This window comes from Pseudoliparis swirei, chromosome 10 (assembly GCF_029220125.1).
Source record: "Pseudoliparis swirei isolate HS2019 ecotype Mariana Trench chromosome 10, NWPU_hadal_v1, whole genome shotgun sequence".
NCBI lineage: Eukaryota > Metazoa > Chordata > Actinopteri > Perciformes > Liparidae > Pseudoliparis > Pseudoliparis swirei.
The window spans coordinates 9330918-9345007 of NC_079397.1; the positions used below are offsets into that span (position 1 = coordinate 9330918).

The 14090-nt window shown below is 49.0% G+C and overlaps 1 protein-coding gene across 23 annotated transcripts in view; it reads right to left on the minus strand.

Annotated features, from left to right (window-relative positions):
- The window catches only part of sox5 (SRY-box transcription factor 5), a 225593-nt gene that overhangs the window by 30938 nt on the left and 180565 nt on the right, over window positions 1-14090 (minus strand). For 20 of the 23 annotated variants that reach the window (XM_056424351.1, XM_056424349.1, XM_056424355.1 and 17 more), the window contains 3 exons: window positions 11649-11735; window positions 6879-7051; window positions 5634-5702 (listed from right to left, as the gene is read on the minus strand). In XM_056424351.1, coding sequence (XP_056280326.1) covers window positions 5634-5702; window positions 6879-7051; window positions 11649-11735 — 329 coding nt within the window. Of the gene's footprint in view, window positions 1-5633; window positions 5703-6878; window positions 7052-11648; window positions 11736-13629; window positions 13674-14090 lie in introns of those variants that run through there. The other 3 variants (XM_056424361.1, XM_056424358.1, XM_056424364.1) reach the window with 2 other exon arrangements.

The following is a 14090-nucleotide window of genomic DNA, read 5'->3' on the forward strand; positions in this document are numbered from 1 at the left end:
AGAGTAGAAGTGAGGCGGCGAGAACCAGAGATGTGGAAAGTGCGAGCGAGGCCAGATCTATCAGAAAATCTCCCAGATTCCACATAAAGGAGGAAAAAAAGGCACATCTGAAACAGCAGGCGCTTTGGGGAATAACGCACTCGTCAGCTCCTCTTTCACATCGGGCCCAAAGCGAACATGAAAACCTACAACACACGCAGACCGGAAAACATCACACCGCCGCCACAGTGGGAGGATGAGGAGCCCCGCTTTTTATCTGCAGAGCCTTCCTCCGCATCAACAAAAGAAGAAACCTGAAACAAACAAAACTGGAGCTTATCTGAAAAAAAAGTCCTCTAATCAGTGATAACTGAATGCAAAACAAAAAAATATATATAAAGGAATTGGAACAGGAATCACATGTTTCTATATATGTATATATATATATATACAGTATATATATATATATATATACACACTACCGATCGAAAGTTGGGGTCACCCAGACCATTTCGTGTTTTCCATGAAAAACTCACACTTTTAATTATCAAGTGAAATGCAAAATGAATATCCAATAGAAGACATTGACACGGTTAGATTTTTTCAAAAATAAAAATGTTGTTCTTCAAACTTGTCGCTCAAAGGAAGGCCGGTTTTATAGCTTCTCTCACCAGCATAACTGTTTTCAGCTGTGCTCACATAAAAAGGGTTTTATACCCCTCCGTTAGTCTTCTAAGGCGATAACACAATGAACCATTAGAACACTGGAGATGGGCCTCTAGACACCTGTAGAGACTTCATTAACAACCAGAGAATAGTCATTTACCACATTAAAAAATAAGGACATTTCAAAGTGACCCCAAACTTTTGAACAGTATATATATATTATATATATATATATTATATATATATATAATATATATATTATATAAATATACATGTGAAACTTTTTCTTGAGAACTTTCACAAGGGCAAAGAGGACAGACAGAAAGAGAGAAGTTGACGAATCACCCTGGCGAGAGAACTTCTCGGGAAATAAACAGCAGAGAGAACAGAATGAACGTGCGTGAGGAGGAGGAGGAGGAGAGACGGAGGAGAGAGAGAGGGGAGCAGGAGTTGGATAATTGGCAGCGAGTCGCGGCTGCGTTCGCCGCGCGCCAGGCGGCACAGCTTGAACTTAAAGCGCCGCTGCGGCATAATGAAGATGTGGCCGCTAATTAACATATGGGGTGCGAAACAGGTTGGTTGGCACGCGGCGCGCTAAAAAACTCCCAAGGTAAAGTTATTATTGGGGAGTAATTAGCTCTATGAAGTTAACGCGACGAACAATAGCTGCCAGCGCCGCGCAATATGGCTCGCATCGGAGCGCGCGCGGAACAAATAAATAAATAGCCCCGTTAAAGTCCCACAGCTCAAATCTGCTGGCGACCATATGCTCGGGCAATTAATGGAAGACCCGGATGACCCGCTGCTAAAGAAGGGACGTGCGCGAGCAGCAGAACCAATAATTAATTTGGAGAGGGAGAGAGAGAGAGAGAGAGAGAGAGAGAGAGAGAGAGGCTTTTAATATTAGTCCATTAACTTTTCTATGGACAGGGGCTGTTAGAGGCCAGCCGGCTGTCAATGTAGGAGCATGGTTCATGTCACACACACACACACACACACACACACACACACACACACACACACACACACACACACACACACACACACACACACACACACACACACACACACACACACACACACACACACACACACACACACACACACACACACACGCACGCACGCATACAGGTATGCGTGTGTGAGGGAGGGCGGGTCTCTGAGGGAATGGGTGCTCGGTTGTGGTCGAGTTTACGAGTGTGTGTGTGTGTGTGTGTGTGTGTGCACACATCGACACATGAAGTGCGTAAAGGAAAACACAAATTACACTGGTTGCGGTGTAATGGGAGTGATTAAACAATTACACAGGCAATTGGGTTGGCCGCCGCTCCAGTACAGAGGTGCCGGTGTGTTGTGTGTGTGTGTGTGTGTGTGTATGTGTGTTTTTTGTGAGTGTCGAAATGAATGGAAATCTTTTTAGGGTTCTTTGCTTTTGTTGTTCTCGCAGAGAATGGAAACTATTGAGCAAGGACAGAGGCCTTGCACCAGGTCTATAACACTCAGAAGGTGTGTGTGTGTGTCTGTGTGTGATTAAGTTACCGACGCGGGTTAGTCTTAATAGAAAGCTTGGCGCGTCTGGCGTCTCTTAAACTAGTCAAAGCATCAGGATTCTGATCACTTCTTCTCCGTCTCCCACCTACAGCGTGATGAGATGAAAGGCAGCCGGCAGAGACGCACACTTGACCGCGTGTGTGTTTTATTGTGTGTGTGTTTCTGTGTGTGTGTGTTTTGGTTGAGTGAGTTTTGATTCATTAGGCAGGGCACGCCGGTGTCCGCTCATCCCTCTGTTTCCGAGTGTTTGTGCGCCGCATCTATTCTAAAAATATGCGTGCGCATTTTTTCTCAAGTTGAGCCCGGAGCCGCTCGGCAGGTGAGCTTCTTTCATCCCTGTCGCGCTTCCCCGCGCGGCGGCATCGGTCGTCCCCGGCAACACCAGGGGGAGCCTCGGAGACAAGTTGTTTAATTAGAACGAGGGAAGACGAGGGGCAGAGCAAAGGGAAGTTGGAGGAAATGTGCTCACCCCTTGGAGCTTAACAAGAGGGCCCCTAGCAGGGGACTGGGGAGTGAGTGTGTGTGTGTGTGTGTGTGTGTGTGCACACATGTTCTTATACCCTCGGATTCAGCTCAATTCTATGCAAATAATGGCTCATTTCTCCTGGTCCTGGTTGGGTTTAGGTTTAAGATTACAATTTGGATTAGATCTGTTGGGTTTAAGAATCATTTAGAGTCAGCATTTGGATTAAGGGTTTGAGATTAGAGGTTAAATCAGATTATAGGTTAGGTTTAGTTTAAATTCAGCAGCTAAAGAACACATTGAGAGTTGAGCTAGTATCAGGCGAAGCAGAATAAAAGATCCTTCGAAAGGTAAAACGGGAGTTTATAACGGTGTGTGTGTGTGTGTGTATATGTGTGTGTGTGTGTGTGCGTGTGGGGGGGGGGGGGGGGGGGGGTGACATGAATGCATCATAATGGATGCTAATTCATGAATAATTCCAGGTAGAATTAATTAGTCAGAGCGATAAAGTAGCCAATCGCTGACTTGTAGACACTAATGACTGGTGTGTGTGTGTGTGTGTGTGTGTGTGTCCTGTCCCACATGGTGCGTCATTAAATGGCCAACGGCACTCGCTTGATTTGGGTTTCGGGTGTGAGAAGAGAGAAAAAAAAAGAAGCGAATAAGGAAACCGGACGTGTAATTTGTCCTCCTTTCATGAAGGATGTGTGTCACTCTCCTCTCTTTTTCATGAGCTTCATTATTCGTTTCATTTCATCACCTCTTCCAAGTGGACGGTTGAAAGCATTCTTCACAGGCCTTTGGGGGGGTTCGGGCCCAACAAAGCCAAGGACGCAGACACACACACACACACACAAACACACACACACATACACACATACACAAACACACACACACACGAAGGGACAGCTGAACTCAGCCTCGTTAGGGGGAAATGCAATCACAAGGGGCTTATCATACAGACACAAAACACACACACACACACACTGAACCTGGTGTCCTCTCTCTGGCAGGCCATTGTATTGTGGGATTGTGCGGACAATCTCTTCATGAATGATTAAGCAGTGTGTTTCTCGACCAAGTCTTTGATGATGGAGTGTGTGTTTGATCATCAGTGGCGAGTGTGTGGCGCTCTCTGCGACTGCTCGCTACTACACGAGTGCGCCGGCTACGGAAGGCGTTTATTATTCTGATTTTTTTTTTTCTTCACATGATTGTTCGCGGCCGTGTATGTGTGTGTGTGTGTGTGTGTGTTTTTCTTGTCCCCCTGTTGATTGTGTGCCTCTTAACTAGGGCTGCCTACAGCTGCCCCTGCTTGTGAGAAACTATTGTTGGGCCCGCTCAATGGAGAGAAGCTTGTTTGGGAAAAGGTTGCAAAGTCATGGGAAAGGAGAGCTTTGTCTCGGCGGGGTCGCGAGGGAGTGAATCATGAGCGGACGTGTTTATAGCTCGACACACACAGCTGCGGCGGACGCGCACGCGCTTCCGTATACGCACGGGCGAAAGACGCGGGAACGCTCGAGAATGCACAGAGTGATCCTCAGAAACAAAATTCTTCATTTTTTTGGGTGTGTTTTTGGGGGGCAGAGAGACAAAAAAAAAAGTTGAACAATTCAGAATTCATCTCGCACATAGCGAATAAACACAGCTGCTTTGCACAGAGTCGTGGACACACGTCCCAAACGCATGCTATCACAAGGTCTCTTATCACACACACACTGTGCATGGATTAACTCTTGGGGGGGAAAGGGAATGTGTGTGTGTGTGTGTGTGTGTGTGTGTTCCCTCTTGGACAGGGTGTCTCTTTATGATACAAAGCCCGGCTTTCTCAGCTCAAAATTCAGTGTCATCTGCTTTTACAAAGGCCTGGGCTATTCGTTCCAAGCCACCTGGACCAGCATAGAGGCTCCAGTGTGGCCCCCAAAAAGGACAATACCTCCATTTTCGAGTGTTACACATACACCCATCCATTTACTCTGAAGCGTAACACATAAGATAGATTCACATTCAAAAATAATGTTCAGTCGACGTTGTTGTATTTCTATATTGGCTACAATCGGCATTCTTAGATGTGTGTTACACATTGTTGAAGACACAGACTATCCAAATAAGGAGGCAACCAAATTAGCATTTCCTTGTATATCCTGGAGAAATTTATCCTGTGACAGAAACATATGGCGTCCTCTTAAATTAGTGTCAAACATTGGGTCCCATTGGTTCCTATAGTAACCAATCTATATCTACCATCTAGTATAATTTAGTACAACACAGAATAGTCCCATTTTTGGGTCTCGGTCCTTTCTGAATGAGTCGCATCAAGCTCTACTTAGAGGAACATGTGTGCTCCGTCCGGTAGGCTAACGACGATGTAATGACGGGTAATAAGGCCTCGCTGGAGCCTTTGGTTGGACCGTTGTAACCCTAGTAACGATGAACCCATCTTAACGATTCTGTTTCCAGCTTCCTCCCGACCCCTTCTTGACTAAATCTCTGACTTGGTTGCTACGTTTGAGTTTGTAAAAGGTTGCCGTTACTTAACCGAGCCCATCTACCGCTCTGCCTGTGAAAACCTCCTCGGCCAATCAGAGATGGAATACACACGAGCAACATGCACTGGCAGCTCTTTGAATGAACTAATGAAGACTTAAAGTGAACATTTTGTATGCTTTCTTTTGCCAAGCATACTGACCACCTTCGAGTTATTACACAGGTTGAGTGTGCCTGTATGAGTCCGTGTTTGTGTGTGTGTGTGTGTGTGTGTGTGTTAGAGGAGGAGGGGCTAATATAAGTCAACGCTGATTGATGGCTGAGCAAATAAAAGCTGCAACAATCACAATCACAACATCGCCTATGTGGGCCACGCAGACGCACATCAGGACACATCAACCAAACACTCTGAAAGACACATACACATGATTACATACTGTACATGGGCGGACACACACACAAACACACACACACACGCTGGCCTCACCTGGATTTGTTGCTGCAGGAGGTTGATTTTGTGTTGCTGCTGCAGAAGCTGCTGCTGTTGCCGGGTAATCTACAGGACGGAGAACACGACACGTTACTGGAATGTATATGCGGCGTGTTTGTGTGGGAGTGTTGTGCGTGCGTGTGTTGGTGCGTGAGCAGGGGGGGCCCCGTGGGAGATGCGACAAATCTGCAGGTCTCTGAGGCCCCCGGTTGCACGACAGAGGGTCGATGCCCTGGAATGAAATATTAAGGAGCTCATCTCATCTGGACGCACAGCTCACAGCCAAGTGGGAAACAGAGTCACACGACACACTGACATGAACACACTCTTTGAACAGCTTACATGTGTTAGTCCGTTCGACGTCTAATTCATTTAGAGACATTTATTTTCACTTCAACACAACTACTTTTTCCGATGCTTGTAGTTTATTGACATACAGCCGGGAACGGTGCACACTGGTGCGGATGCAGCCACGGGTACTGTGAGGCATTGTGCTTGTCACAGGTGATTCGTCCTCACGGCCCTGTTTCTGCATGTGTGTGTGTGTGTGTGTGTGAGAGAGTGTGTGTGTGAGAGTGTTCCCTTTGTAAAAACCAAGCTTTCCAGAAGCTAAAAAGCACAACAAAGAGGGAAACCCTTCTCTATGCAAATACCTGGCAGACTCTCGCTTTGGAGCTTGGAGTGTGTGTGTGCGTGTGTGTAAGCGTGTGTGTGTGTGAATGTCTGCGCTACATCCGCTCCAACACTACATACCCTCAGCTTATTCCTGTGCAGTGTCCCTATGTTCAAGCTGCCAAAGGCGCATGTCTCTGGCTGTGGGAACACTATACAGTATAAGGTGTGTGTGTGTGTGTGTGTGTGTGTGTGTGAGAGAGGGAGAGAGAGTGTTTAGGAAAGAAAAGTCCATGATGGCCATTTGTGATGTTTCAGAGTGTAAGTGCATTTGTGTGTCTGCAAATGTACTGTATGTCTATCTTCCAAAGCAGCATCGCATCACATGCTTTTTTTTAACCGTTTACTGACCTGAAACAACAGATATTACTCTGGGGTGGATTTTCTTCTGGTAGTAAATCCACCCCATGAAGTTCTAAAATACGGCGGATTAAACGAAAGAATTCGAGATGTCTAAAGATCTGACGGGAGGTGATGTCGCAAAATGCTCCTCTGGTGAACTGGATTCGTACTAAATGACCCGTCAGGGCGGCTCGGCCGCGTCGCCCCTCACAGCCTCACTCGGCGTACCTGGTCCTGCTGCTGCTTGGCCAGCTCCATCTGCTGCCTCTGCTTCTCCATCTGCGAGGCGGCCAGCTTCTTCTGCTCCTCGTGGGCCGCCAGGAGCTGCTCCCTCAGGCTGCTCAGCTGGCCGATCATGCCCATTAGTTGGCGCTCTTTCTCCGCCAGGCTGTCTGCGGTACCTGCGGGGGGGGAGAGAGGGGTCGAAGGTGAGAGGGTGGCACTTCTTTCATCATTTAAAAAGTAGCCTTTAGGCATCTAGCTGACATTTTTTAAAGTCTCCATTCATGCACAGCAGTTATCGTCATACTATGTCTTCTTGTGTGAGGACGTTAATAAAAGATGTGGAGGCGACGGGAGCAACAAGAAGCTGTCGTGTCAAGGCGTGTTCTTCTTCTTTGAGCAATTTTCATGGTTATCCGGAGGCCAGAGAGGGTTGTGGGGGCGAGGTCAGAGGTCAGAGGCATGAAGGGGAGAACGGAGGTGGAAGGAACAACAAAGCAGCGTAGAGCTCTCCATGGGTTGTTGGTCAACCTAATATACGACTGTTTAGGGGCTTTGGACGGTGGGGGGGGGGGGGGGAGAAGCTTGTTGGCGGAGGCTATGAGTATATGTGTATGTGCGCCTCAAGTGTTGTAAAGCCAGATGTTGACTTATTTTTCCACGGGCACAGAAGGCCAGCAGTGATTACTCAAGAGTCAAGACAAATCCATCACTGTCTTTATGGCTTTAATGAAATAAAGAAAATAAATCTGGCGGGGGGGGGAAACACTTGTAACCGGGCAGAACGTGGTGGCGGAACTAAAGTCAGACTGGAGCCACGTTATGTTCAACAAACAAAGTAAATAAAACACAAGGTTGGAAATGTACACTTCATGCAACAAAAAAATAGTTAAAGTTCAAATTGATTTAACTGGCGCTGACTTGGAGGTAAATATGGACATCCGTCCACATTTGGGACTGTGTGTGTGTGTGTGTGTGTGTGAAAGAGAGAGGGAAAAAAGAGAAGGCGAGTGTGTCTGGTCTGTGTTTACCCTGCAGTCAGCCAACCTCCTGCTCACATTTAGCATGGCCTGAACTTTGACCTCTCAGATCCTGACATACCAGCTCCATTACACACACATACACACACACAAACACCCCCCCCCCACACACACACACACACACCCTAAATCATTCAACAGGATGTAGTTAGAAAGAGGCACACTGAGGCACAATCAGTGCGAGTGTGTGCGCCTATGTCTGGTCATATGTATCAATGTTTGCCTACATGCCTTTGTTGTGTGTGTGTGTGTGTGAGTGTGTGTGTGCGCACAGTGTGTGCGTGCACGTGTGTGGGATAGCACAATCCCCCATTGTTCTTCAGCTGCTACCTTTAACAGGGCCACATTCCTGCACCAGGCAAACCAGATGAGGAAGAAAGGGCGAGGGTGAGGAGAGAAAGAGGGGGAAGCAGGGAGGAAAAGAAAGAGAAACACGACGGGGGGCGAGAGGGGGAGTCGGCAAGGAGAGAGGGAGAGAGGGCGAGAAGTCCCGGCTGCTGACCTGCCCTTTGACCGCTCGGGAAGGTGAGAGCCATCCATTTGTCCTCCCTGTTGGTAGCCACCGCTGCCTCACACCACCCCCGCCCGCCGCCCCCACCCTCCTCCCGTGCCCACCAACACCACTCCCCTTCCTCCTCCCTCACTTCCCCCGAACTCCATCCATCCGCCAACAATGAACAATAAAGGCAACTGTCGGGAGCACTGGCTGCTGGAAAAATAAACACGCCGCTGTCCTAACTCACAGACCCACCTTTGTAGAGCCAGAAATGTGTGTGTGTGTGTGTGTGAGAGTGTGTGTGTGTGTGTGTGTATAGCGAAAGCTGACCAAGACAAGAAAGAGCCTTGTGTTAAAAACGTTCGCCTGTTCAAATGGGGGGTGAACGGGTGGGGAGAAAAGGGGGCAAGGGGGGAAAAAAAGGATAAGAGGAGGGGGGGGGGGTTGCAAAGGTGAAGCGATGGATCAAAGGAGTCTTTCTTGTCGAGGGTTCTTGTTGGGGTTAACCCCCCCCCCCCCCCCGTTTACAAAAACACACACTCGCACGCACAAATGCAAACACAGTCACATATCTGTGCAGAGCAGTGTGTGCGCCGCCGTGGAAGGACATTCCTCCGAGCAGCAGCCGGGATGGAGAGGTGTGTGAGAAACGGAGACAGGCCGTCCATTCTTCCTCGACAAGCTGCTCTCGATCCCCCTCTCAGCTGCGGATCTTTCGTCGGTAAACCAGAGTGTTTGCCGAAGAAGGCGAATCCAAGAAAACAACACGCTTCCTAACCGAGCCGAGATTTAGGAACCCTCGGAGGAGGAGGATGCGAGACGCCTCGTCTCAGACTTCATGAATGTTCCGCGCGCGGCTCATAAATCAGCCGGCGGCGGCGGCGGCTTGTTTCCCCAGCTGCCGCGCGGCCGGCAGGCGGATCGATAACTGGTTTCCTCCATCGGTTTACACACATTCCTCCCCCGCGGCCCGGGCTTACCTACCAACCTACGCACCGACGGCAACTCTCACACACACACACACACTCGTGCGTGCCGTAATTAAGCAATTTGTAACAGTGTAATACGTGTCACCGTGTACATGGGGCTAATTAATGACCCCGGCTGGATTGATAACCCCCCCAACACATACACCCTACGGTAAGGCCGGATGAGGAGGTAAGGGAAGAAGGAGAGAAGAAGGACGAGGGGAAAGAAGGAGAGAGGGAAAAAGACGTCTGGAAGTAGCGAGCGTGTATTAAGAAGTATATTGGCATGGTCATGATAACGCTATTACGGTAAATAATCAAATTTCCATTAAGGTAATGCAGTTACGGTTTGATTAAAGCACTTATGTGGTTTGGGATAACCGGATTTTCAGTAACTCAAGTTCACTTGACTTGTCTGACTACAGACAGCGTTTCACTCTGGGGGGATCGGAGGTTGTACATGTGCCTTTACCCTCTTAAATCCTGTTTACTAGCATCCAAGATGGATTCAGACCCGAAGAGAGCCAACTTTCCCAAAGATGCCACATTTTTCTGGGCAGAGGGTTGAGGAAGCGTGTCTAACGATGATGCAGAAGACATCCAGAGTATTTCAGTTGAATGGAATAAAGAATTTCAGGTTCTTTCGTTTTAAATATCACCGTCTCACCCCCTCTCTCCCCCGAGTGTGACATTGTCTCGCATTTAATAATAAAGTGATGAAAAACGAGCTGAACATAAAACTGCCGTAGAGTGAGCAAAGAAACACGAGGAGGCAATTCAGAAGGCACATCGAGGGTTGAAGAGATGTCAATCTCCGTGCTGCAGATCTGACGTTAACTACACTGTGGGGACATTTACTCTCGTGCTATGAGTTCCATACTTGTGTGTGTGAGTGTGTGTGTGAGTGTGTGTGTGTGTGCCGAGGGAACCGCATGGGGCCTTTTACCAATGTTGCTTCTCAATAAGTCAGACAGTGCAGGAGGCGGTGGCTCAAAATCACTTTGTCCCCCCACAAAAAGCTCTTCAACGGTATTCGATGGGGACCAGAGTCACGGGACGCACTGACAAATGAGAGCACCACCCCCACCACACACATGTACGAACGCTTGACTTTCCACATACATATCCGTCTTGTTCTTCCCTCCACAAGTACACGTTCGCCCTCACAGACACACGTTGTTATGTAAGCGCTGTAAAACACACACACACACACACGCACATAGACGCGAGTGTTTCTGCGCTTCCACACACACACACTCACACACACACATACACACTCCTGATATTGCTCCCCAGCTGTTGGTGTGTGGTGCGCCATGCGGGACGCCCCTACACAGAAATGTCAGCGCGGCAGGGAGCTGGGACAAGGGGGTCTGATCAATGGAGCCCCCCCCCCCCCCCCCCCTCGGCGGCCACGGCGCTCCGCGAGGCTCTTTGATTACATATTGCTTCGCTTCCTAATGAAGCTCAATTACTGGAGGAGAACGGCGGCTTTGCCCTGGAGTCACAGGGGAATAATAGCCCGTTCGGCTGACTCTTCACAGCGCGGCGCTCTCTCGCCTCCCTTCCCGCCCTCCGGCCGGTGCTCGGTGACCTGGGTCCGGGCGATTAGCGCCGAGATTAACGCGGAGCTGCCGGACGAACGGAGACGCCATCGACTGTCTGGCACGTCGGCCAAAGGGCGCCGGCCGGGTTCGGCCGAGGGCCGATCAGATCTGAGGATTTCAGCTCATCTGAATACGCTCATTGGCGGCGTTTCCTCGCCGTTCGCTGGCTTGTATCCGAGTGGCTCCGTGTCTTCCTGATGATGCCGCTCACTGGTATTTACAGTCGGGCTAGAAAAACCCTGAAGCCACATTCTAAGCCCGACTGTCAAATAAAACGCCTGTTGGTTTCCTCGTGTTTGTCAATATGGTTTCACGTTGTTGCTCTGGCTTTTCCCACCACGCTCGGTGTAAACAGGAAGTGTAATCTCGTCACGGGGTCAGTGAGTTATCTGTGGACTTCCCCTGACCCCGGTTTTTTTTGCCTGCTGCGTATCAGTTTGCATTTTTGGTGACTGTGTCATGTTGCATTAGCTGTAACCATAAATACAGACAATAAGTACTCAGATCCCTTTTGGTTCAGCGGCATTATATCAAATCACCTTATTAGCTTTAAAGATTTTTTTTCTCCCTCAATGGACATCGGAGGTGCATTTTATTAAGTTCAAAGGGTTAATTGAATCCCGCTCACTTAAGTTTAGTTCTGTCATTATTTAGTTTGACCATACCTTTAATTTCTCCGATGTGCCCTGAGCCCATGGCCAAAAGTTTATCCTTCCAGTCCTTTGACAACAGCCTCTCAATGCTGGAGGCCTCTGTTTAGGGCGGGTGGGGGAGGTGGGGAGGGAGGGGGATGGGGGGGGGGGGCATAGGAAAGAGAGAGAGGGATTCAGTTGGCTGACCAACATGACAATAAAGCTCATTTAAAGTCCATTTGCTGTAATAAAGGCAGCGGCAGCTCAGCCTAATGGCCGCATCAGCAGGAGAGAGAGAGGGGGAGAGAGAGGGAGAGTGGAAGGGGGAGAGAGGCGAGAGAGAGAAGCTGATAATCGAAAGAGAGAGGAAATCTGAAGAACAAAAAAAACCAAAGTGAGCAAAAATGAAAAAAAGAGCGAGAGAGGAAGCGCAGGATAAAGAGAGAGAGGGAGAGAGAGAGAGAGAGAGAGAGAGAGACAAGTGGTGAGAAAGAGAGAGGCTTTCTCCCTCTCACCTGCTGCTAGAGAATCATTAGCCCTGTGGGCCCTGAGACAAAGAGGGCCTTAATGCACCCGCCACAATGGACACATTATCAGCTCGCGCTTTGTTTTCAACACACACTCCACAGACCCTTACACACACACACACACACACACACACACATGTGCACACACAGAATCACTAATTACAACCCTAACTACGGTCGCGCGGACGTGCGCGCACACACACACACACACACACACACACAAATGCACACGCAGTGGGGGGGGGATGGAAATGTCACACAAGAGAGCGCACACACACACATGCTGAGACTCACTCTACATGTGTGCAAAAAATACACACACACACACACACGCATCTACACACCGAGAGAGCGACGCGGCGGCCATCGAGGCCGGTCGCCCTGTTGACTGTTATTGACGTGAACAAAGGGGAGCGAATGAAATGATCACACAAAGGCAGACTGAAAGTGTGAAGCAAGAGTGAGAGAGAGTGAGAGAGAGAGAGAGAAAGAGAGAGAGTACTCTATTTACTGGGAGCCATCTGCACTCGGGATGCGAGGCCTTGCTAAGGAAGGAGGTTTTACACTTTAAGTGGGGAGATTAACCCCGTCAGCCAATGCAAACACACACCCTCGGATGCACAAACACCCCCAAAAACACAGAGACGCACAAGCATGCACACTCGAGTGAGCTGTGGATATGTGTATGTATATATATATATATATATATATATATATATACACACACGACTGCAGATGGCAGGAGGAAAGTTGTTTGTCCCCCACCCCAGATTATTCTACATTTTTCTCCCCCTCCATAACGACAAGACTGATTCACGAGAAAAAAAGAAGAAGAATCTTAATCTCACTGGTATGAGACCAGCACATGCTAATACTTCACACACAGAGAGAGAGGGGGAGATGTCCGGCGTGTTGAGCTGAACAGCTTAGCACTTTTCCTCCACTAATCGAGACATGAACACACACACACACACGACAACATCTTTTACCCAACATCCAAACACACACACACACAGAAAGAAAGAAAAAGCGTCGCTTTTGCCCAAACTTCCTCCATTCTCGTTCCTCTTCATCCCTCTACTTATCACCCCCCCCCCCTGTCTAGGATGGAGTGAACGTGGGGAGATGGGAATGAGCGGCCACCTGGAGATGTTCATGGTTTAAAATGACACCCGATCACACAAACAGGGACGCACGCTAGAGAGCTGCGGCGTGTCCTACATACTGTACATGTGTGTGTGTGTGTGTGTGTGTGAGTGTGTGTGTGTGTGTGCAGCTTCCCCAGAGGCCTGAATCAGGATGTTTCCTCTCGCTTCCAGAAGAGAGCAACTCATGCTCCGTTGCATTCAAGGTGACACACACACACACACACACACACACACACACACACACACACACACACACACACACACATACACACACACACACACAAGGCAGATCAATGCTGAACTTCAAGATATCCAGCTCTCACGCTTTCTATTCCTCACCCTTCTTCTCTTGCATTTTTTTTCCCGAATCCCACCACCGTCCTTTGGACTCTGACCGGTCTCGTCCTTTTTTTTTTTTCTTGTTATTTTTGGATCCCTCCGCTGCCACTCGGCCGGTTAATCAGTCTCAGCGCCGCTGCTCCTGATGTGCCCCCGTGCTTTCTGTCGGAGGCCACCGTCGCCTTCGGGGAATAGGTTCGCGGGGCGGAGGACCGGGGAGAAAATCGGTTGCGAAAACAGGAGGAGGACGGAAAGAAAACATGCGTAGGGAGGAAGAGAGTGCGCTCCTGTACCCCCCCCCCCCTCCCCCTACCCACTGACAGCTGTCTCACCATCACCCCAACAGGTGCTATTAGCCCCTGGCGCTCCCCCCCCTCTCTCTCTCTCTCTCTCTCCCTCTCTCTCTCTCTCTCCATGTCTCTCACTCCCATCTCTCCCTGCAGCCCCCTCTCCCTCAACAA